The 25,226-nt window shown below is 39.9% G+C and overlaps 1 protein-coding gene across 6 annotated transcripts in view; it reads left to right on the top strand.

Annotated features, from left to right (window-relative positions):
• The window catches only part of cacna2d1a (calcium channel, voltage-dependent, alpha 2/delta subunit 1a), an 84,440-nt gene that overhangs the window by 22,566 nt on the left and 36,648 nt on the right, over nt 1-25,226 (top strand). For all 6 annotated transcript variants that reach the window (XM_017302724.1, XM_017302723.1, XM_017302722.1 and 3 more), the window contains exons 4-16: nt 4,222-4,281; nt 6,297-6,332; nt 6,769-6,937; nt 15,447-15,578; nt 16,467-16,536; nt 16,761-16,811; nt 18,021-18,120; nt 20,712-20,870; nt 21,883-21,987; nt 22,084-22,162; nt 23,174-23,223; nt 23,377-23,484; nt 24,694-24,756. In XM_017302724.1, the coding sequence (XP_017158213.1) occupies nt 4,222-4,281; nt 6,297-6,332; nt 6,769-6,937; nt 15,447-15,578; nt 16,467-16,536; nt 16,761-16,811; nt 18,021-18,120; nt 20,712-20,870; nt 21,883-21,987; nt 22,084-22,162; nt 23,174-23,223; nt 23,377-23,484; nt 24,694-24,756 (1,182 nt within the window). The remainder of the gene's footprint in view (nt 1-4,221; nt 4,282-6,296; nt 6,333-6,768; nt 6,938-15,446; nt 15,579-16,466; nt 16,537-16,760; nt 16,812-18,020; nt 18,121-20,711; nt 20,871-21,882; nt 21,988-22,083; nt 22,163-23,173; nt 23,224-23,376; nt 23,485-24,693; nt 24,757-25,226) is intronic.

The raw sequence follows: 25,226 nt of genomic DNA, 5'->3' as shown, positions 1-25,226 counted from the left end.
GTGTGTGTGTGTGTGTGTGTGTGTGTGTGTGTGCGTGTGTGTGTGTGTGTGTGTGCGCTTCTGGCCACCGGTGATTCATTAGTCACCACTTCCTGGAGTGTGTGTGTATGTGTGTGTGTGGGCGTGTGCGCGTGTGTATGTGGCTGCTTTTGTCAGCCACAGCTGTTGGACTCTGTGTGTGGCTCCAGTGAACCTGCCTTTTGTTTGTCATCTCTGTTTCCCTACATGATGCTTATCAGACATACAGTATGCATACAAAGAGGGGAGCGTGTGTTTGATGTCTCCCTTATTAGAGCTCGCCGCCTTGCTCAACGCTGCTATTTTCAGTCCCATTTAGCTGCGGACAGGAACACCTGTGCTTCGTCTTGTACAAACAAAATTACGCTCGTTCATTGTGCTGCTCACTTCATTTCCTTTGTTGAAAATATATTTGATTTCTATGACGGGCGCATCGATGATGGTGGAATATCTGGCGCAAATTGATGATTCCCCTCACCTGTTGGTGTAAAAAAAAAAAAAAAAGAAGCAGTTTTTTGAATGTCAAGTTGGTCGCAGAGTTTACCTAGAGCTTTATAAACCAAAGGACAGGTGTGATTATTATGTAATGCATTGTACAGTAGCAATCTGGGTGTTGATTTCGGTGCACGGAGCTGCCACGTAAACATTCCAGCTGGGTGCAGCTGTTATTGGGTCTCATTTGCAGCCAGCTGGCACGCAGACAGCAAAGCACGGTCTGCTTGCTGAGGAAGGGATGAGTTATCAAACCAGGGCGTGATGGCTGATCTCCAAACCAACGGCCGTTTCTAACAAGTGGCATTCTGCAAAGCCAGCATGTCCTTCTTTCTGTACTTGCTGTACAGTTGTTTTCCTTTTGTTTCCATTGTGTGCGCGCCTTTGTGTGATGTGTGCAAATGTATTTCCCCCTTTCTCCTTTCTTCCACCCGCCTTATCCCCCTTTTTCTCAGTACTTCCCTCCCAGCTCCCCATGGGCTGAGCAGGATAGATCTGACTAAAGTGGTGCCAGTCACAACAGCAGATGCTCATGTTTCCTCTGCTCTCCCTGCATATCAGTGGGGTGGCAGGTGTGTCTTCGTGTTTGCGTGTGTATGCGTTCTCTCCTGGCAGGACTAGACGCTCTAATCAGGGTGATGGGAGGGTGTGTGTGTGTTTTATACAGTACCCCGAGTGTGGCGCTTTACAGAATATGAAAATCACAGGAGCTGGAGTGTTTCTACGTCAGAAGAACATGTATTGTCCCTGTGATTTTTTTTTTTTTTTAATCTGAAATAATCTTGGTTAGCTGAGATGTTTTCAAAATTCACCCCATTCATCCATTATTCAAATTAGAAAAAAAAACTCAAATTAGACAAATGACTTACCTTCAAACCGTGGCGAAAGTTGCTTTTGATCATTACAAGGAATCAGTTTAGATGCTAATTAAGGTAAAACTAATTAGGAAAAAGAAAATGTAGTAAATACACAGGAGGGTTTACTCTGGCTCTTTACCTTGGAGTGAGTTCACTCATGATTTGGCACCACCAGTGTCCCTAAAACCGTCGAGGCCAGTAGCAGTGTCTGCCATCATCTACACCGATGAATTGCTCTATGAAATTAGTCTATGCAAGTGGCTGAAATGAGCTTACTAAATATGGTGAGATAAGGGTCCTGTATCGTCTGGTGGGAGCCATAAGTAGTCTACACCACCTGATCCTCCTGATTGACAGGAGTCAGTTGAGGTGAGCTGAGTCTCTGATCACAATGAGCACCTCCCTTTTAGAGGTTTTCCAATCAACCTCTAAAGATGGATTAGAAAAGAAACCACAACTTCTGAGACAAGCTATTTATTTTCCTTCTGGGGTGGGAACGTGCTGGGGTTTTCCAGAATGGACTGGGAAGGGAGAGGGCAGGATTTTCCTCCCTGACCTCTTAGCTCTCGTGGTCTGATTTCTTTAGACCTAGATCTAGACCTGCTGCCTCTATGACCCGATAAAACTACACAGCATAAACCAGGCATAGATCAATACCCGTTTGTAACGTTGTAATATCTTAATATGCACTTTATAGAAAGTTCTGCCTTTTGCTGCTAGTTTTAAGACTTTTACCTATTAAGTACTTCCGTCATTATTTGTATTACTCGTGTCATTTTAGTTCATGTGGCTCTCTCAGGTGGAAACTCTGTAAAACACTGGAATGGACTTAATGGAGTAGCTAGAAAGTGACAGAAGCTGAACCAGCTGCTGGCCTTTGACCTCTAAACCTTTTCATCTGTCGCTCAGTTCCTCATTAATGTGCATCTGTTTCTGTCGGTGTGTGTGGTTGCACAAATTAATGCCCAGGTGTGTGTATGCGTGAACAGGTGCTTGAAATGTGAGATGACAGCTCTGTGAGCTGAGGTGTGTCGACGATGAGGCCAGTAGGTCCTGTAAAATATTCTATCTGCAGAGAATTCACTTTGAGTAAAAAAAATAACAATGAATTTATGTTGGTAGATGAGCACACCAGAGTGGAGGAAAACGTATTCTTGTTCATTCTTTAAACGTGTCAATGAAATGCTGCTTGATAGCCAAAAGTTAATGGAGGTTTGTGGATGAACATCATTTCTTGCTTGAAATAGTCCAGTTGTTCTGCCCCTTGTTGAGTTTACAGGAATGCATAATTACAACTAAGCTATTCTATGAAGGATGCAAAAAGGGCGACATCATGTATAGATTAGTAAGACTTTTTTTTTTCAAAAAGCAAGTGGTTTGTAAAATAAGGCCCTTTTTTGAATATGATTTGATTCCATTTCCAAACTAAATTTGGAAATGGATTGTTTTATTTCTTTATCAATTTTAACTGATTCTTCAATACAAATCAATTGTTTGTCTTTGAATTAGTCTTGAGCTCGACAGGAAAGTGAAAACACAACTCATATTATGTCGCTGCAACTCGTTGGCCACTTGCATTTCAAGCTGCAGGAAGGCATCGTGTGCTTCTATATGTCCAGTAAAAAGACCACCATGACCCCAACTGTCAGCACACATCTTTCTCAAAAGATTATACAAGCTTTTGTGTGGTTGCAGTTATGGATTCCCCCCCCTGCAGGACAGGAGAAAGCACATTGGCCATATGTGTACCAATAACACAAATGTAAAGAGAAATGAAGCTGAGATTGTTTTTGAACTAACCTGATTTCAAATGACAATAGCATCGGCCCTCAGCATATGCTATGAGATGTGAAGTGATGTCAAGCCAAACCTTTGGGGAACGGGAAGGAAAATCTGGATTGGCAGTTGCCTCTGAGCCAATAGACGATTCAGTGAGGAAGTCATTTTTAGCAAAAAAAAAAATCTTGATAGATCTACATGTAGGAAAAAGATATTTGTAGGACAGCGATTACGTTATGTAATTTAAAATATACTGAAGTAATTAAATTTAAAGTCATAATACATATAATTAAGCTGTCAGTAAAAGAATATATTTTTTGTTTTGTTTTTGATCAGGTTTTTCTAGGCTGGTAATGATTTCCACTTTCTTGCCTGACCTGCCGAATCAAAGTTCAACCAATTCTTATTTTATTCAAGGAAAAATATCCCAATTCTTATCTATAGATAATTAATTGTTGCTTTTTTTTTGTTTTTTTTTTATACTTAGTTTTTCCTTGAGCACAAATGTGGCAACTATATTCCAAAGTGCATTTTACATTGAGGCACAGCAATCAAAAACACTTTAATTGCTGTAATTGCCTTAATTTCAAAGCAAAAACTATATCAATAACTCACTAAATTAATCCCCCCCCTTCTCATATGATGAGTAAATTTGTTTCCTGATCAGATTTCTTCTCTTCCTGCATGACTTCATGCCCTTAGAGCCGTGCATATCAAAAGGAAGAGATAGATTTCATATTTCCCTGGGGAAATTAATAGTACAGTGCATTTCTGGAACAGGTACAGATTAAAAACTGGGCCCATTATAAACCCATTAACCTAGTCATTAGGATCTGGGGAAAGATTGAATATGTGGGTGTCTAATTTTAGAGTAACAGTCGTCACTGGTTCTTACAAATGCCTTTAGGAGGGAAGATATTGAGTGCACTCTCTTGAATTTGTGGCCAAGATCAGGGGCCATGACATCAAATTTAATATTTCATTAATTTCATGATCGCGTCTTTGACACTTGTTTGTTGCTGTTTTTCCTCAAATTTCTAACCCCCCGCCCCCCCCCCCCCCCCTCTCTTTTTAGAGACTTGCAACCGAGGCCGAAAAGTTTCAAAAGGAACATGAGTGGACAGTCGACGGTGAGGTGAGTGTGTGGCCACGGCCTGATCTGATAAGTTCATTAACACACACCCCTGTGTTGCATACAAATCAAGTGGTGCAGTAAGCTGCATGTGCAGAGTGAGCAGAGCGATAGCTTATTCTATATGATGGTAGTAATTTGCAAATCTCATTACAGTAACACTTGTTATTTTAATAACTGTCTAAAAGATGGCACTTCGTTATCTCTCATAACAGCCTGAAAAGAAGCAGACCTGGTCGTAAGGAACACTAATACGCTACTTTATCTCTTCCAGTATTAACAGTGCATTAAATGGTAATTCACAGCTTAATGTGAAGTCATGCTTGTTTTACTCGTTAAATCACAATGTCTGACTATTCGCGCAGCCGTTGGTGGTTTTTTGGGGTTTCCCGTGTTGGTTTTCTAAAATTATTATTATTTAATTTTGCAAATGCCATTTTATTCCAGCCAATTAACAAATGAAAAAATGCCGAGTGTTCATTTAGTGATGGAGGGGGGGAAAGAAATTGAACGCAGCCATTAAAGCTTTTAGGTTTAAAATCCTCCCACAGTGCTTCCAAATCTTAATGACTTTATTCCATTAAACATCTTGGCATTGTTTTAATGTCATGCATATTCTGTAGTGTTGAAAGGAGCTAAAGTAAAAAAATATATCTTTAGTAGACTGACTGATTTATACTTTATGTAACTCAACAGATTTGCTGTCCTGGCAAAAACGAAACAAACAAAAAAAAAAAACCTTTTTGCTTAATTAACTAAAATTGTCTGACGGAGCCCATTGAAAATAGTGGTGTTCTCTTTATGCAAATACAAACCGTATGTGAAAAGTATACCGTTCAGATTGAAAAAACATTGCAGCTGAGCCAAAAACTATTCATATCCCTGGCAGGTTTAGGTCTAAGTAGCGTTTTAATTTTACTAATAGATTTCACTTTTAGTGGCCTTATCAGAGTCCTGACTTAAATCTGAAAGAAAGTCTGTGGAGGAGTTAAAGACTAGCATAATGACAACAAGTTCTGTCCATCTCAAAGACTTGGAGTTCCTCACCAAAGGCCAAAATATCAGTAGACATTTGTTAAAAGCTGGTCATATATTTTAACAGTGGTTGGATCCAAGTTTAATCTAGAATAATCCCAGTCCAGATTTGATGAGGCATCGATGTGTAATTCTCAGTGTGGTAACTTTGAGGAGGAATGCCAAAGACTCTTGACATTAACACAGATATTAAAAACAAACATGTAGAGCATGATTTTAGATGGCTTGCCAGTGGCGGTTTAAAACAGTGCTTTTTCCGATAGATGCCACACAATGGTTGTTCATGTTTTGTTTTGTTTTTTTCCTCAACTGGAATGCTTCCAATCAGGTGAATTTAACTTTCCTAAGCAGAGGAATATTGTAGGAGCATCCTTTTGGGAACTTCTTCCTTCTGACATTGAGTACTTCAAAACTATGGCTGATGCAATGAAAAAAATAACAGTTTTAACTAAACTTTGCTTTTGCTTTTATATGTTTTACAATGAAACGTCATTTCCCTCTTTTGCTCCTTTTTTTTGTATAAAGGTTTTTATATAAAAATAGAACCTAATTACCTGATTCATGACCTGAAATTTTCAAGCAGATGCTTGTGTTTGGCTTTAATTTGATTACAAACCCTTTGAGCTAACTCTACAGTGGCAGCAGCACTTGCCATCCTGTTGTTGTACGTGGCTGTAAAGTAAGCGGACAGGTGGTGGGAGTCGGTGAACCAGCTTGGTTGCTCTGGGGTATTAGAACGTCAACAGTGTGGCTAGCTCGTTAGCAACCGACTAGCCTATGTACCGACAGGAAGCTCAGCAGTGCAAAATAACACCACTGCCCTTGCTGATTCATGCCGTCAGTACAGGGCCCTACAATATAAAGGAGAAAAATGTTTAAAGGGGCAGTATTATGTGAACTTATTTTATTTTTTTGGAGCTTTATGGAGTTATTGTGTCACTCATTCCTGATCTCTTCCTTTCTGTCTTCGGTCCACTTTGCAGGCTAGCGAGCTCAAGTACTACAATGCCAAAGATGGTGTAAGTACATATTAATTCACTTTTTTTAGCAGAACGCATTATGTATACCTTGGCAACAAACCAAAAGGTCGATATCACTGACAACTGATGAACAGTACACACCTGTTAAAGGTTCACTTTTGGTTCTGTGAAAAAAATAATGGACGTGCCTTACACAAATATGAATTCCTCTTGAACTATTTCACATCTTGTTCCGTATTGGATTTTTCCTCATATTGCTGCGCACATTTGTGACGGAGAGGAAAATGATGCGTGGTTTTGAATGATCACATTTTTACCCCTAAACAAAAATCCATTAACGTGCAACATGTGTTATGCATCCACTCCCTTTATGTCAAACCTTTATAGAACCACAGTGCAAATGCAAACGGAAGTCTTTGCAGCCATGTCTTATTTAACTTAATGGGTTTTGTTTTATTTGAATTCCTTTGCACAGGTAAATAAGACCGCATTGAAAGAAAGAGAAAAAGAAAAAGATAAAGATAAAGAAGAGGACAAGAGCAACAGGTTCATCCCAGATGACTTTGAAATAGACCCCGACTTCAAACGCCTCGTCTCTTACAACACCACCGCCGTCCACATCCCCACCGACATATACGAAGGCTGTAAGTGGAATAGAATAAACTTCATTGTAAGAAAAAAATATTCATAAAAACTTATTTGATAAAGCAAAGCTAGCAGATAAAGATGAATTATGACGCAATGGAAAAATGTACCAGGGGACAGACCAGTAAGGTGTACCAGTAAGACCAGTAAGGTGTTTAGGTAGAGGGCCTCCCTTTATCTTTATCTCCTCCCTCATTTTGAGTAGGTGGTGAGAAAAATTTATTTTTGCTTTGCCAGTTTTTTTGGCCTGAAAACATCAGAATTCTCCCTGCAATCCTGTGATGTTTTAGTGACATTGTATTTTTATTTTATTTTTAATTTTTTGACTGAACTGATTCACCCACTTGTAACTGTGGTGTGAAAACGAATTATCTTCCTTGTGCGGTAATTTAATTAGTCCCACAGCACACAGTCATGCAGAGGAAACCTAAAAAAGTCAAATCGAAATCCATAAGAAATATCTTACTGGTCATTAATCAGAGAAAATCTGGTTGTGTTTTAGAATTGTATTTAGCTACTTGTACTGTACGATTCGGTTCAGTGGGAGGCGGCATGCTGCTCAGGCCTGATCAGCTTGCAGTCACACCAGTGCTAAATATCTCTGCTTGTGAGGATTTCCTCTCTGTTCTTAGAAATGGCATTCTAGTGACGTTCTTGAGGATGAGCCTCGCTTAAACGAATTCAACCAGAACCAACGTTGGCCAAAAATTTGGGAGATTCAAACTCTAGATCGAAAACACAAATGGATGTTTTTTTTTGGGGGGGGTTAATCCTACTGAGACGCCTAATCACAAAATGTAAGGGCTTACAGAGAATTACAGTTGTTAACCTATGAATGTTCCATCATCATCAACATCAATGTTAAGTTAGATGTGGAGATGCTTGGTATTTGCACATGCATGTCAATCACCACTGCTTTTGTGATAGAAATTAGTTTTGCACAAAGCATATAATTTACATGTTATTGTAGGAGAGTAATGCAAAACTAACAGACCTAACAAACGCGACACATTCTGTTGATTCTGTTATTGAATGATGAATGGATATGTTTGAAATGATGGCGGTGTGCAATTCAATGAGTGGGGTCATTCACATAAAAACACAGCTGTTAAATATTCCTGTTATTAATTTCTAGTTATCCTTTTTTAAGCGTCAATAAAACATTTCCTGGTATATTTCTACAGCTGGTATAGAACATTCCCCTGCATCCCGTTTTCACTCGTCATCACTACGGTCACCATCTACAGTATACTTCAATGATAAAACGCTCAGCCTTTGAGCACCATCTGCATTGTAGACAGTTGAAGTATTCTAGTCTATATATAGTTCAAATGCCAATCCGCCCACTGGTCAGCACACTGGCCCGCTCTTAACCCTGGTCACCAGCTGCTCCCTTCCCTCATGCTGATCATTGACTCCACTAGTTCACAGGGCGTCAGCACACCCAAAACCGATCCTCTTTGAAGAAGTGCTTGTGAGAAACATGCTATTATCCTGTGTTCATCTCACAAACAGCTCAGATTTTTTGCTTTCTGTTTCTACAGTCTTTAAACATTTCATTTGTTGCTTTTTTTTTCATTTTTTTTTTCAAAACAGCCATTTTATAATCAGATGATGGATTTTAGTGTATTCAAAGCATCAAATGTCTAATAGAAATATCTTCATTTACTTATTAAATATACATTTGCATGTCAGATTATGGCTCCACAAAAACAAGGTAAGATTGCAACTTTTCTTTTTTTTTTGAGAAACTAATAATTCTCTTTGTTGCTATAACAATAAAAGGTACACTCCAATTTGCTAAATAAGGTACAAATATCCTAACTTCTCAATCGGGGCTCATAACGACAGCTTCAATTCACAAAGCAGCTAGAAGGTTCTTTGTGAGACAGGCTACACATTTTACATTTATTTTTGTTTTAGAGATCATCACAGGAGCCGATTTGATTTTTACCATATTTAGTATATACTCCTGCAAATAATTGGAAAATTAAAACATTTAAAGGGCTAAGTTGCATTTTTTTTTTTTTATGTGATGTTACGGGTAATTTTTATGTGATGTTATGGGTGTGGAAAAGTAAATATGATGCATTTACTTTTCCACACTTGTTGGAAAAGTAAATGCATCATATACCATATGAAATAATTACTCAGTTTAATTGGTCGATTGCGAGTCAGCCAGAACGAACCTTTAAGGTGATGCAACATCTTTCTGAAAATGTTTAGTAAATCATTAGCAGCAAGAACTTTTACAGAATTTCACTACAATAAAGTAGATTTTCCTCATTAAGTTGATCAAACTGGTCTAGAATTGACAACTCTCTTTGTTGTTTTTTTAGGCAGTTAGTTTGTAGGCTGTCCTAGAATAAGAACACTTTAAATGGAGACAAGTCTTCACACCGACACATGCTGTGTTTTTCTTCTGGCTGCACATACACACACTCAGGCTTGCCATTGATTTGGCAACAGGAAAGCAAATCCACAGCTGCAACATAACAGGCAACACAGAAGTAATCCTATGAGACCAGCTTATGTTTATATATTAAATTTAAAAGAAAAACAGGCCAATCTCAGTGGAGGGAAATGGGTTGATTTATATCGAGGCATACAGCTTGATGATATTGCTTCAGTTTGTGTTTATTACCATCAACTGAGTGTTCGATATTAGTTTTGGCAACAATCCTAACAGTATAGGCCTTCCAAATGCAACGGACTACATCACATGACTTTTATGTCCTTATACAGCGAGTCACTCCCAATAAGGCGGACTATAAATGTGCAGTGACGGGCCTCTGAGGCCTCTGACTGTGCAGACATTTTGTCATTGCCAAATGCACTCGGTTATTTTTACAAGCTGCAGTTATAATGAAAAAGCTGGGGGTTGGGTTCAGGAGATTCAATAGTGCGTTATGCTCAGTATGATTCAGTCATCTTTTTTTTTTTTTTTTCTAACAGTGAGTGGACTACTGGCAGCTCGGCTTGGGGTATACTTTTAGTTTCTCATCTGTAGAAAAGGCCACTTTATTTATTCCCCTTAAATCTCATTAAATGTATGGTCAGTAAACTTTCAGTGTTGAACTTAAAGTAACAATGGGAAGGTATGTCCAAGTTTGACTCAAAAGTCGGCACGTTTCTGATAACAGCAGGGTTGTAATTGGAGGCCTTCACTTTTTATCCTCCTATTGCTGGCCTTAATAAATATAAAAGTAGACTGCAGACTGCGAGATTTCAAGTAACACCCACTTAGAGTTTACATACCCACCCAGGTTACATCATTTACTTACCTAAAGGTTTCTAAACCTCCAAGGACATTCTGACTTTTATCTATTCTCTTCTGTTTAATTAGCATCTAGAAGATGCATGCAACAAAAATCAAAAAGGAATCACTTTGAAGAAGATTAAAGAAACCACCATAATAAGTATACTTGCATATCAAGAAAAGGAAAACAAGTAGCTGAGATGTACCCAAAGTATACAGTAGTAGCTTGCAAATGTAGCCATATCTTTTCAGTATATTTGGACATGCTGGAATCAGGAACTTCAGTGTAGTTAGGGAAGAGAGAGAAAAGACCCTTTTAAAGAAGTGTCGGCATCACAGGTCCTGATAAACTGAACTCATTACAGGCACTTCCTACCAAAATGCTTGCAGAACAACAACAAAAAACCACAAAAGGATCATGAAAGACTTGATAACTTTTGATGTTTTCTATAAGTGTTTTTAATTTATCTGCTTCTTTTCTATCTCCTTTAGTGTAGAGCCAGCTTGCATGTAAACAAAAATCATTAAGAAACTTTAGCAGTGCAAAAGCTGTTCATTTTTTTTATTATTGTTTTTTAGAATCTCTACTGTGACAAGTTTTGCCTCTACTGAAGTTTGGATTAAGTTGCACTATTTCTCTGCAGCCTCTGATCCTAAGTTGTCCACCTGCAACGTGAACACCTGTGTCAGGGATTTGCTCTTTGCCCGCTCACAGGCTGGACTTGGATGAAGTTCTCGTTAGCACCAGCTGTAAAGTTGTTCTGGGTTTTAGCAACTCCCAGCTCTTGAAATCTTGAAAACGACGACCGGCTCCTGCTCTGCCGCCTCTCTGGCTGGCCAGTACATTCAAAGTTGCCATGGCAATGGGCATCTTGGTTGAAGGAGAAGCAGAGACTTGGACACGCCCAAGATGCTCCTCTCTGGCGTGAGGAGAGTCGGTTGTAACTCGATTACGGGACTCGGTCTAGACGAGGCTGGCGTCCCTTTTGCTTTTTATGATGCTGTAGGAGAGCTGTGTAATCCACTGCTTTTATGTAAGAGAAGACGTTCTGCAGAGCCAAAAGTGTTGATCTCATATCGGTTTCCCTTAACCTTCCCTCCATTTCATTAGGCGTAATAAATTTTGCTTCCTGGTGACAAATCTGCTACCGTCTTTCTCCCTCACATGATTGGAATCCATTCTCTGTGCCGATCCAGTGTGGGTGGTCAGACTGGGATTTATCTAGTGTTTGTGTTCGCACACTCAAATCACAGATGAATCAGCCTGTCTGCATGCATGATTGTGATCGAGGGAGAGCTGGAAACACTTGAGGTGTGAGAGCTTGCGCGAGCGCTCGCGCACGGGTCTCGTCACGTGCACGTGTTGCGCCGTATAGGGATCTCGTGGCTGCATATGCATGTCTTCTCGCTCATTAGGCAGAGCAGTGTGGATACGACAAGAAGAGATGAAAGGGGAGCGTTGTGGCCTTGGCAGGAGATCCGAGGCTCGTCTGATGCCCGTTTGCATCTACGCTGTGTGACACCTGTCAGCCCTAGACATGCACACACTGTGACGCGCCGAGATACTGCGACTGCGCGTGTGTGTGTGTCTGCAATTGTGTTATTGCCAAAGTCCTTTTGGCAAAGCTCACAGCTTATAAATGGATTTTCTTTTCTACTTGCACCCTTGTGCCACTTTATACACATCCTATTTCATTTATAAAGCTCGCAGCCAAACTCTGAGGTGCACTTAAATCCATCTCCGTCTTTCTATCCTTCCTTCTCCATCCTTGTCTCACTGTCATTACATCTATAACTTGTGTCCCTTGCGAGGAGTTGGATGCCTGCCCACGATGTTCTAATCAGCTAAGTGGGGCTCCCATTTGGATGCGAGAAGGCTCCCAGACAGTTGTCTCCTAATCTGATTTCACCTCTTCTATAAATCAGGAACATAAGGAGACAGTCGATGTCTGTCCCTATCTGTTCTGTGACCTCAAGCCCTTATCCCATGTGGGAGAAAATAAGTGGTGGGATGTACCATTCCTTTTATTTGAAAGTCCCTTCCTATTTCTACAGCCTCCTAAAGAGTCACCCTGGGTCTCTCATCTGCTTTTAGTGAAGCTCTTCTCGCTCTACTTGTTAGTTTAGGTAGGCTGCCATGTTTTAGTGGGTTCTGAGTTATGCCATGGTCTTTCCAGTTTTAAATGAGTGCATCAGTTCTCCTCTAAATGTCATAGCATTCTCACTGACCTGTTTGCTGTGATCTTTTGTCTTCATGATGGATGCTTTTTCTTTTGTTCACATTGAGTAGGCACACTACAAGCTCATGCCACACTTTTTAGATTTGTTTTTCTTAATACTTGTGGTGATTATTACACAAAAGTCCAATAGAATACATGGACATTTATGGCCATGATGTGAATGTGAGTTGCAAAACCAACTTTACTTATTTTCTAGGTGCAACTCAAACACTGAAATAAAGCAAAATATTTTGTCCAACTAGAATAATCACGACAACCAAGAACTTTTTGTAAAATGTTTTAAATGTTAAATGAGATTAGGCATCATAGCTACAGTAAGATGCTGAGGCAGCCTTAAGTAAATTACCATATTTTCCGCACTATAAGGCGCACCGGATTATGAGGTGCACCTTCAATGAATGGCCTATTTTAAAACTTTTTTCATATATAAGGCGCATAGAATAGACGCTACAGTAGAGGCTGGAGTTGCGYTATGCATCCACTAGATGGAGCTGCACTAAAGGGAATGTCAACAAAACAGTCCGACTCCGGTCGGCGAGGAGAACCTTCCGCGACTGGGCCGGGGCGTGGCCAGACGATGGTCATCCTTCTCCATTCGCCCACAGCATGTTCGTGGAGAACGTGGTGCTAAATGACCTGCAGACGACTTGATTTTAGACGGTCGGTAGGTAGATAGGTCAGTCAAACTTTATTAACAAACCAGGGTTCTGACAACTATCCCAGCATGCACCGCGCACTTCTTCTTCTACGGGCRAAAATGAAGTCGGCGGCTGCTTACCGTAGTTGCTAGACCTGTTGTGGCTCAATATTGGTCCATATATAAGGCGCACCGGATTATAAGGTGCACTGTCGGCTTTTGAGGAAATTGAAGGTTTTATAGTGCGGAAAATACGGTACTAGTAATCTGCATCACGGCTGTTTTCTGGTGATCATAGTTATCGAGGCATGACCAGATAGTGATCTACTTTCAGCTTTTTGGTTAATTTCTGAAAACTAGCACTTAGGTGCGCCTTATAGTACTGAAAATACGGTTATCGTTTTCCATGTTAGCTTAATTCCTCAGTCTCAGAAGTTGCAAAGTAGTGAGGTATCTTTGGATAGAATACCCTTTCTGATTCGGTGATTACAGGTTTTCACCAGCTCGTCTTAAACCGTGTTATTACGTTCAAGTGCTCCAGCAGAGACGACATGGCACAGTGCAGAGTTCCCTCCCAGTTTCACTTCCCACTCCCACCGCCTTCTGATTCACTGCTGGAATCATGTTTATTCCCAAACATGTTCCCAGGTCTTCTTGACTGATGCATTTAATTTTTTCTAAATCAATTCTTCCATTCCTTTACATGAAAACCCTAAGAGTTGCTCTGCACTCCCTCTACCTTAGCAACATGGTGACAGTTGGTAGGAACAAATTTGTTTGCATTCACCTAAAACAGCTCAATCATTGGATTACATGTGCTGTATATTCCTTTACGTTAGCTGTCTGTCATACTTACAGCTTCATTTCATTGCTTTTCCAACGTTGCCTTATTGTTTTCTTTTCTCCCATCTCAACCAAGCAAAAAGAGACTCGCTCCAAAATACATGCGTACAAAAAAACATTTTTATTAAGCAGTAACTTGACATAGTTTTCACATCTAGAAGAAAAAAAAAACCCTTTTACTCTGAGCCATATTTTCTGAGAGACACTGATCCACGCCTGTCGCTCTGAGTATGCAAACACTCAAAACCGCACGTGTTACCCTCGGGAAACGTTGCCACGGCTGACAAATAGAGCCGACCAGCGCTTACATCGCCGTGGTGACACCTCTCTTCCTCTCGCCACAGTGACCTCGAGCAAGCAACCGGCACGTCACTTCACAGATGGATCTGTTTACACCGAAACTGTGATTTGTTCCATCATTCAGCTGGGATTAGATCCCCACAACATAGAAGTTAAGGGCTTCAGGTCTGCATGTTAACCTGCTCTATTACTGTCGTGTGTTTGCGACGGATGTCTATATTTAAATTCTAGTTGGAGAGCAATAAAAACATACATTTCTTTTGCAATGGTTTCAGCTTTTTCTGAAAATGAAAACACACTATTGCTTCTATATTTATTTTTTTATTTTTGGTCAGAGGCATCCAGTTAGCGGTGTCAGTTATACCAGCAGAACTAATCCAATAGAATCCAGGAGTATCAGGTTGTTAGACCTGAAATTTTTTATTTTATTTTTTTTTTACCGCTTACATTTGGGACACAATTTGATTCACAAAAACCTCTCGGGTATGGGCTAAGGTTAAGGGGATGGTGAAAAGCCATGGAGAGCAGGAGAGCAGAACACAGAGAAAGTGAGGCGATAGGATCGTAAAGGCGAACGATTTGAACACTTTTAGACGTGGAGTATAGGATTTTAAAAGGAAACAATGTTTAATTTGGCAGATTTGTTACTTATTCCGCTGAAGCACTTTTTTTTTTTTTTTGCGATTTTCATCTAGGTTCAGTGCTCTGTCTGGGATTTCTCCCATTGAGCTTGATTTGTCAGGGCTGGTTGTTGCCAAACTAAGTTTACAGTTGAAAAACAAGCTACGCATTTAGAGGAATAAGTATTATGAGTTTCTGGGGAAAAGCAGGAAAGCACTGTGTGCTTCTGGCTGCGGCGCACTCAGTAGATTTTATCTACTTCCAGAAATGTCAGTTGTAATTATTCTGAGTCTCATGTTCTGGCCACTTTCTGCTGTTGCAGAAGTTGATGTTTTTAGAACAGTAAAAAAAAAAAAAAAAAAAATTAGGAGACTTATGCCAGTTCGAATAGCCGCGAGATGGCTCACTTCTCCCAGCAGTCACCATCAGTAAAGTAATATTGCACAAGCTGTATATTTGTTTTTTTTTTAAGTGTGCATCAAAGCATTCCTTCTGTTTATTATTATTATTAGAGATTTTATTTAGTGGATGCTTTTCCACAGAAATCTAAGCACACTGATTTAATTCTTCCCGAAAGGCGATTTATTGAATCCGTTTTCTTCTTCCAGCCACCATCATTTTGAATGAGCTGAACTGGACAGACGAGTTGGAGGATGTTTTCCGACAAAACAAAGAGGATGATCCCTCACTGCTCTGGCAGGTTTTTGGCTCCGCCACTGGACTGGCTCGGTATTACCCAGGTGAGCCCCCCCCCTACCTCCACCCCCACATGAATCTCAACATAAACAGACTTTCATTAACAATGGGCTGCTTCTAATATACATAATCAATAACCGCTCGCAATCGCAAGACGAGAAAAAATAGTTTGAATGCCGTTTCTTGAGAAATCTGAATCAGCTAAACTTTGCTTCAAAACTACAAAAAAAATTTGAAATGGGCCAGTTTTGAACTTAATTGACGAGTAAATGAAAGACATTTTGGTTAATGCAATTGGTCAGTTTGAAACCTTAAAATCTAGAATTTTTACTGGCAATCCGCACAATGTCTTGTAGAAAACAAAAATGACATACAACTTACCAGAAAATCGAACAAGACTGAGTCGTAAAGTGCAGGTTTTTGACCTTCTTAAAACCTTTTTGTTTCTCTTGCTTACGTTTCAACTACACAGTTTGTGTTTGGCACACGGAGATCCATTTTGGGCATAGATGGTTCCCGACTTTGAGAGCCAGAGTCCGGCATGTTTTAAACGCTGAGCACACCTGATGGGAATAAATCTGTCATTAGCAGGCTGCCGCTGCCGCCGCTGCTGCTGCTGCAGGATTTTGTGACGGCCGGAGCAGATAATTCTAACATTTGAGTCAGAACAGGAGACTTACCTCATCTTGCTTCAAAAATGGCTTAAGCTTGATGCAAATATATTCCTGTGTCTCTCTGATACGAGACATTTTTCTGTCCAATGCAAAAAAAAAAAAAAACATGGAAGAAAATGTGCCTGTTTCAAAAGAGAGTAAAATGATACAGCATATTGTGTGCATTTATGTTTAGTTTAGTTTATGCATGTTGACAAATGCAGTTTCTTCAGTTGGGTCTGGGGATGTAAACACACACATTGCTCTGCCTGCATGCAGCTTCCCCTTGGAACGACCAGAGAAGTTCACCTGACAAGATCGACCTGTATGACGTACGCAGGCGACCTTGGTGAGTTGGTTGAGTCTCATGTTAATATGTTCAAACATTAGTTAGTTAAGAGAATAGGTGGCTTTAAAATTCAGCAACCGTTTGTTTTTTTCTGGTAGTGTGCATTGTAGCGATGGGTTTTGACGCAGCTTTACGTCTCTGAGAAAAAGCATTTCAATGTTTTCTGTGCGTACGTGTGCTCCATATGTACAATCCGCCTGTGTGTTTCTGGTATTACTCACCAGGTACATTCAGGGGGCGGCGTCACCCAAGGACATGCTGATCCTAGTGGATGCGTGAGTGACATCCTTATGATTCATACATTACAGTCAGATTGGATTTGCTTTTGCACGCCAGGAGGCCCTGATGCTAACTCCGTGACTGGCCTCATCCCGCTGGGCGCTGCCGGGCTGCGCTCATGTGTGACACTGACTAACAAAAAGCAGTCAGTGCACTGGCCAACCTTATTACTCGCGGTCCACTGGTTTCCCTGCAATGATTTAAGACTGGAAAACTTTGAGTTCAGAATAACTGCGAGGTCCATAAGGGACTCCTGGAGCGTTACCAGACGTGACAATAGTTCTCTCACATCAAGAGAGTCCGGCACAAATTCTGTCATGTTCAAGGAAGACACACTTTCAAGAATTAACTTTGAAAGAGTGAAAATGTAAGATTGAATTTCAGACATATTATGATTATTATGTTTGCAAATTGACATCGTTATCCCTCATTTAGGACTTTTTTTTAAACACTGATTGAGAAACGAGGAGTGGAGAATTCAACTTTAAAATTTCTTTATAATGAAATAAATTGGGAATATCAATTCTCTGTAGGAAATCAGGGGTGCCTAACTCTTTTTGCTGAGTTAATTTCACTGCAGCCTCAGTTTAGCTAAGCTAAACCAAATGCCTATGCTGTCCGCTGCGGGACAAGCATGTATGAGGAGCATCCATCCATTATCTTCCACTTAGTTTGAGGTTGGGTCGCTTAGACAGCAGCTGAAGCAGTGGCCCACACTTCCCTCTCTTCAGCCACTTCAGGCAGTTCTCCAGAAAGAAATCCAAAGCGTTTCCAGGCCAACAGAGAAACACAGTCCCTCCAGTGTGTCCTGGGTTCCTCCGGGTCTTTTCCTGGGGGGGACGTGGCCAGACGCCTCACCAGGAAAGACATCCAGAAGGCATCCTAACCTGATACCCAAGCCGCCTCTCCTGCTCTCATTGCCTGAAAGCCTGAGCTCTTCATTTACTATACAGAAATTGGCTCTTTTACAACTTTTTTTTTTTTTTTTTTTTTTTTTTTTTTTTTTTTGTACCAAGAAAAGTCATAGCAATCTAAAAGTTATACATTCCAATACTTGTATCAAATCTTTGCAATGACTGTCGACGCTTTTGGGTTACTTGTTGATTTAGTCATATGTGCATAGAATGAAACTACAGCCTAACTCTGTGTTTCAGTCATTGACTGTGATGGTTGAGTTATTCTAAAACCCATTTTCGGTGCTTCAGGAGTGGAAGCGTATCAGGCCTCACCCTGAAACTGATCAAAACCTCAGTCAGCTGGATGCTGGAGACCCTCTCCGATGACGACTTCGTGAACGTGGCGTCTGTGAGTATTCGCTTTTGTTCTACAGGTGCTGGAAATGATTGCTTAAGCAGCTTTATTCAAACTCACTGATTTAATGGATTAATTACATTTCAGTCGAGCTGTGTTTAAATATGCCGGCGGTTCTACAGGTGTGGCATTAACCAGGGTTGGGTGCGACTTTCCAAAAATATGGGCATCAGGTTCATTCATTACCTAAAAAGAGGGGGGAATTGTTTTTGTTTTATTGTTTTACATGTTTTCATTGGATAATATTTTTTTCCTTTAATTAAACCAGGTCATCTACGATTATTAAAATGATTAACTGTGCTGAAAATGGAAAAAACAGAAGAACCTTGGAGAGGTCAAGCGCATTTCCATAAACTCTAAATTTGATCAGAGAAATGCTAATAATAGAGCAAGGACACCCAAGTATGTTTGAAAACGAATTCTCAAGTTCAAGCCACGAAGATGCAACATGAAACCTTCGACAAATTAATCCTTGCTTTCTTCTGCCACGTTTCTAACTCTGCAGGATGGAATAGAAAGCGTCTTCCATGCCAAATTGAGATTTGATAGAAATCTCGAGCACCAAAGGTTTCCTGGCATTAGGGCATCAGCCTTCATCCATTACAGTTTGCAGCTCCAGCGACTGCCAGTTTAAAGCATTTCTGCACCGAGTTATATAACTTTCACAAAGAAAAATAACGGTTCACTGGGCGAGTGTTTTCCCCCCAGTTCAGGACGTTTACGGGGCATTGCCAAGACGAATTGGAGGCAGTCGTACTGAATGGGATTACTACTGAAATCCACAGTGTCCAAAACATGGGCTCCCATTACTGTTGCCAATGCGCTGAGTGTATTGCTCTGGTGTAACACTGTGTCTGTGGCTTTTGTTTCTAAGAGCTTTTCCACACGAGTATAAATGCTTTTTGTAAAGTAATTCATTTAGTAGCGAACGTAGAGGTGGTTTGAGGTTCATTTTTTGTGTTTTTAATTATTGATAACCTGATGTAATCGTCTCCTTTCTAAAACTACTACAAACTAATCCATCATTCCCTTTCTTGCTTTAAACGTTCATTACCTCTGAAGACGATGACTTATTGTATATCAACAATCATAAGAGGATATTTTTTTGAACTGAAGATGTTCCATTAGAGTGTAGTTATTTTCTTGGTCACGTGTCAAACGCTTATCTTCTATGCTTGTGTGAAAGCATGCAGCTTCTCAGCTTAATGCATCCCTCCAGTTTCTTGGCTCAGAATGCGTTGTGCACTTGGGTCTGACTTTCCTCCGTCCAGCATCTCCTTCATCCTAATTGCTTCTCTACTTTATCCTCCCTGCAGTCGCTCTTCATGACTGGGAACATAAATTAGTTTGCTTTCCAAATTAGCCATAAATAACATTTTTGTTTCAACTCCCCTTATTAAATGCACTGGTGTGCGTTTGTTTTGGGCGGCTGTGGAGGTTCAGTAGAACGGTTTATGACATAATGTTTTATAGACTTTGATCTGCTCTGATTTCTGTTTCTGTGACCGAGCGTACCCCCACACTGGGTCGTACTGCGCAACCAGTCAATCATATTAATTAAAGTTAATAAGGCAAACCCTGTTTTTATCCTGTTCTGCAATATCAATTATAGATCCCAATTCAGTCAGCCTGTACAGTGAAATAATTTTAAAGAGCTGAATAGATTTGAATAATGTCATCAGAAGGCAAGATCTATAAATAATAAAGGTTACTACTACTGGAAGGAAATATGATGCTTTGAACAGTTAATATTCTTGGAAGCGTTTCCACTTTGACACATTCTAACTGCAAAGCTGTATGATTAAAAAGTATTTATTTTAATGGGGTTTTATGTGAGGGGGAGGAAAGAGATGGAATGTTTTTTTTTATATTTCTCTTAACAAAAGTATGAAAGACATTCTATTCCGATTTCCTGAGTCAATATTTCCATCCTATGTGCAGAAATACTCACTGGTGAATGTTATTGAAGCTATAATTCGTTATGCTATGTTTGGACCATGATGATGATGATTGGGAGCTGTGTTCAAAAGAGCCCCAAAGCAGATGCTGAGTACTAATGAGCCATGCATGGCCCAGCCCTTCTATAGATGCTGTGTGTGTGTGTTTGTGTGTAGATTGATTCACTTCCATCTGTTCCTCCACGTGAGCTATTCACCAGGATCTACCTGAAGTTACTTTACGTGTGGTTGTGACTTGACGAATAATCTTTCCGGACTTAAGCTCTCTTTTTTTTCTTTTCTTTTTTTTTTACCTCCATACGCCACTGTTTTCTCATCCCCTCCGTCTCTCCTACGTTCCCATCCTTGTGTTAATTTAGCTTCCTTTGGTGTGTGAAAGTTTGATTACGTTCGACCTTATCGTCTTTCCGTTTGCACGTGACAATTTGTGTTGATCTCTCCAACACAGTTGTTTACAGTTGCAGTTTATTTTTAAATGTCACCTAACTCTGATACTTCATAGTGTAGCGTGCGTGTTTTATGGAACGCTGCAACAGTTTGCAAAGGAAGAAACACATATTTATTAGAAAATATGTGCGAGTGCCTTCCGCGTTCTTCCCGTCAACCCTCCTCCCCTTATCCCCCCAGTTCAACAAAACCGCCAGGCCCGCAGCATGCTTTCAGAACCTGGTGCAGGCCAACGTGAGAAACAAAAGGGTCCTGAAGGAGGCAGTGCAGAGACTCAAAGCCGAGGGCATCACCAACTACACAAGTGGCTTTGAACTGGCGTTTGAACAGCTCGCACAGGTAAAGAGTGCATGGACTGCATTTAAATGCCAGATTGAGGTAATGGTGACAATTCTCGTTTTTATTTTATGTAGCCCATATTAACCAGAAGAAACTGGTGACATTCTGTGAATCTGAAAAGTCTGCACACCTTTGTTAAAATGGCAGTTTTTTTTTTTAAACCAGGATAAATCGGCTCAGAACTGTCTTTTTCCACCCTCAGTGTGAACTCTAACCCGTTCAACTCTATTGAAAATCAAATGGAAAGTAATAAAATGTTATGATTATGCGGCTTTGCACTCCCCTGTGTAGATGATCAACTTAATTCTTCAAGGTTAAGTGTCCCACACCTCTTATGCTGAACGAATGGCTCACTTAACCTCCTCAGGATGTCTTTGACTCCTGTAGAGACCTGCTAATGACCCATTCATTTGATTCAGGTCGGTGGACCTGCTGAGGAATCTCCTGGATTTTATTTAAAGGCGGTAGAAAAAAAAAGAAAAAAAAAAACACCAGACAAAGCCTATCTAAACATCTGAACTTTGAGTTAATAAGAAGCATTTTAAATGATAGCAGTTGTGTGCTGACTGTGCAACTTGAGTTTAAATGCAATTATAGACACAGTAACATCCCTTATGTGTATGTTTTCTTTATCTTTCCCCTTAAATATTCCTTTTTTTTTTTTTTGGTCGAGTTTGATTGGTTGTTTTTCACACTGATGCTAAAAATGTCAGTATTGACCTTGGTCTCTATTTTTGCACCACATTTTACTTGGGGTGTGTAGAGCAATTATACTTTTTGTATATGTAAATCTTTGTAATATGTAAGAGCTCATATCCACTTAACTTCAAGAATTGTCTGCAAAAGGTTTTATAATCACCCACGGCTCTTAAATAGTCTCAGAGAGTGAGCATCTGCCACCCTCCACTGGTTCTTTCAGATATTGCACTCAAAGTGCACTTTGCTTCTTTTCACAAGCATTAATCCAGCAACTTTTCTTAAAGTTTAAAGTCCTTGCTTCTGTGTAAACCAGACCAATGTGTCGAGGGCCAACTGCAACAAGATTATAATGCTGTTCACTGATGGAGGAGAGGAGAGGGCTGAGGAAATCTTTCAAAAATACAACCCAAAGCAAGAGGTAGGACTTCACGTTCAGCTCCAACATGGTTGTTCATATCTGTTGCCCTTTCTGCATTTCTTTGCTTCATCTCATTGCACTTACTGTCCTTCACAGGTGCGCATCTTTACTTTCTCCGTAGGCCAGCACAGCTACGACAAAGGCCCTATACAGTGGATGGCCTGCAATAATAAAGGTATGAAACATAGTTGGATTTGTAGTTATCAGGTGAATGCCCTCATTTAATAACAAACGTGAAAATCACACAGCTCTGAAGAGACCACTTATAATTATCAGTTTCTCTGATTTTTACTTTATATTGGTGTACGTTTGAGTAAAATTAACATTGCTCTCTTACTCTATGAACTACTGATTCATGTCTACGTGTCTCCAAAAATCTATGCAAAAATTTGGCTGCCATGTCAGGTAAGCAGCTGGTTGCCACAAATGGAGTATCTAATGGTTGTCAGGGAGATTTTATTCTGCAAGTGAGCTGTGGGCTTTGAGCTTGTTTTTCTTCTACCTTTCCTGCCAACCTGATCAATGTGTTATATCACAACATAACAACTGGTCGTTGTTTAGGTTGTTTAGCCTAATGGCTAAGCGAAATGGGCCACGTATCCAGGGAACGCTGTAATTATTAGGTGTCAAAAACCTTTTAACAACTAAAAATAATAATAATAATAATAATAATAATAATAATAATAATAATAATAAAGGATCAATTAAAAACTACCTCTGTTGCATTTCCTTTAATGGGGAAGTTCAGTGTTCCATCTCTGGGGCACACTCTGTCAGATGTCCCCAGGGCAGTATGGCTACGATCCAGTGTGTGAATGTGTGTGTGTGAGTGAATGAATGAATGACTAAACGTAGTGTAAAGCGCTTTGAAGCCCTATGGCCTTGATGAAGCGCTATCCAAGTACAAGCAATTTACTTGTAATGGCTTGCACACTAATGCCAAAAAACACTATTGTTGATGTTTTTTATCAATTTGAAACAATGTGCAGAAATTTTTATAATGTGTGTTTGCTGCACTGAATATTTTTGAATTTTTTTTTTTTTTTTTTTTTTGCCAAGCTTCCCAATACATTTTAAGATGGCGGGATTTTGCAGAACTGAGGGATAAGTTGATTTCTGTAGTAGGAATTTAAAAAAATTAATATTCTAAAAGATCTTGTCTAATAAACCCATTTCTCTCCCTCAGGTTATTACTATGAGATTCCATCTATTGGGGCCATTCGGCTGAACACTCAGGTAAACACAGTCATAAAAACACATTTCAGTAATTGTACTTTGTTACTTCTCATCCATAAACTCTGGCTCTTCCAATTTGCTGCTTATGTTGCCCCCTTGTGGTAGAACTCTCAACGTGCATGTTGCAAAATAAGTTTCTGCTCATCTTGGCAGGAGTACTTGGACGTTTTGGGTCGGCCAATGGTCAGAGCTGACAGTGGGCCCAAGAGAGGCCGAAAGGCCAAGCAGGTCCAGTGGACAAATGTCTACCTGGATGCACTGGTATGTTCTGCTGGGGAGAGGTGACACCATCACATTCACAAGGGAGAAAGATTGATGCTATTTACTGTGCGAACCCAGAATAATTTGTTTCATATCTTGTAAAAAAAATTGGAAGTCTTTTTTAGTCATTTGCTGTCACGTTATCTTGTGTTTGTGCAATGACAGATGAACCGTATTCCCAAGTGTTGCCTCTTTTTTTTTTTATTTATGTTTCTCTCAATATTTACTGCCAGGAGACCTCAGATAAGAAACCAGACTGATAAAAAAAAGTTTGATCGGAGAGTGTCCATTTGGGAAACTGCATCGACTTTCTCAACACCAAAAATGTCTTTAAAAAGAACAAAAGTTGCCATTTAATCATTTTTCTGACGAAAATTGCAAGTAGACTGCTGCAAATTTTTATGACATTAATTCAAAATGGTTTTGTATGAATTAGAAAAAGTAACTGTCACAACTGCAAACTTAAAATGTATTGAAGCAAATTGCCTGTGCTCTGTGTGTGATGGACTTTTGCATTCAGTTTCCTTCACTCTGAGATTAAATCCAGTGTAGCCAAAGTTTATCTGAGCGCATCAGTAAATAAACTATCATCGTCATCAAAGGACCAAACTATGGAGAAGTTAAAACCAATTTGGTCACAAAGCAATTTTCCAAGTGTTGAACATCTTCACGGAGAACAACGCATCACCGTGGTGTGAAAAAAAAAGTCTGATTTGCAGTTTTCTACTATCCATGTAGAGTTTACATGGAGGCTGCAAAAGACTTGAGACAGACTTTCACTTTGTCAGGGAAAACAGATGTAAGGTACAGCACAGTAAAATTATGTAGGTTAGGTCGAAGCATAATCATTTGTTAGAATTGTCCAGGCAAAGTTCCAGCCATAAATCCATCTGACCAATTAGAGGTAAGGCATGGATTGTCGCAGATGTTTTCTGACTAAAATTAACCTAATATGCAACACTTGTAGCATTCAGATCCCAAAGAACTTTTACTGCTATTGCATCGAAAGAAGGTTTTACAAAAATCTCGTCGCAATTTAAATAGATTAGGTAGATTTAAAATTGTAAAACAATAGAACACTGTTTCATTTTCAAACCATACATTTATGGTTGTAATCTGACTAAGTATTGCAGTTTAGGCCGGTTGAATAGATTTGCGAGCCCCTGTAATGGGCATAACTCTACATGTGTGTTACGTTGTGTCTTTCAGGAGCTGGGTCTTGTAATCACCGGAACGCTGCCTGTCTTCAACAAGACTGACACAGGCTCAAAGGTATCCACCAAATACAATTTTATACAACCCCCCCCCACATCCCCCAGCATTTTTGTTTCTGCATAGGGCTGTAAGTATTAATAATTGATAACAATATCTCGTTCTGGCATCTTCACCAACACGTTCCGTCTGCTTTTGACTGTCTCGCACTTTGATTTCATGGAAAAGGATTGTGGCTTTCAGAGACGCAATAATATGCTAAATGTTAAACACTCGACATGAATACTCGCTTTCATCTTTGATCTTTTTTATCTTCTTGTGGCTTTGGCTTGTTTCCTCTGTTGATGCAGAGATCCTCCCAAAGCTCTCCACAAGAAGAGAATGTAGGAAGTCGCACAGCAGAATTCAAAAATAGATCAATCATGCAGATCAGAGTGAGAAATGAATCCGGTAGCTTAAATGCTTCAAGATGAGTCTGCATGTCTACCTCGAAGGACTCGGAGCCTCTACCTCCAGTGCGACCGAAAGCA

The sequence above is a fragment of the Poecilia reticulata genome, linkage group LG23 (genome assembly GCF_000633615.1).
Source record: "Poecilia reticulata strain Guanapo linkage group LG23, Guppy_female_1.0+MT, whole genome shotgun sequence".
Lineage (NCBI taxonomy): Eukaryota > Metazoa > Chordata > Actinopteri > Cyprinodontiformes > Poeciliidae > Poecilia > Poecilia reticulata.
Note: the sequence above shows the minus strand (reverse complement) of the source record. Positions and strands in the feature narration are given on the sequence as shown.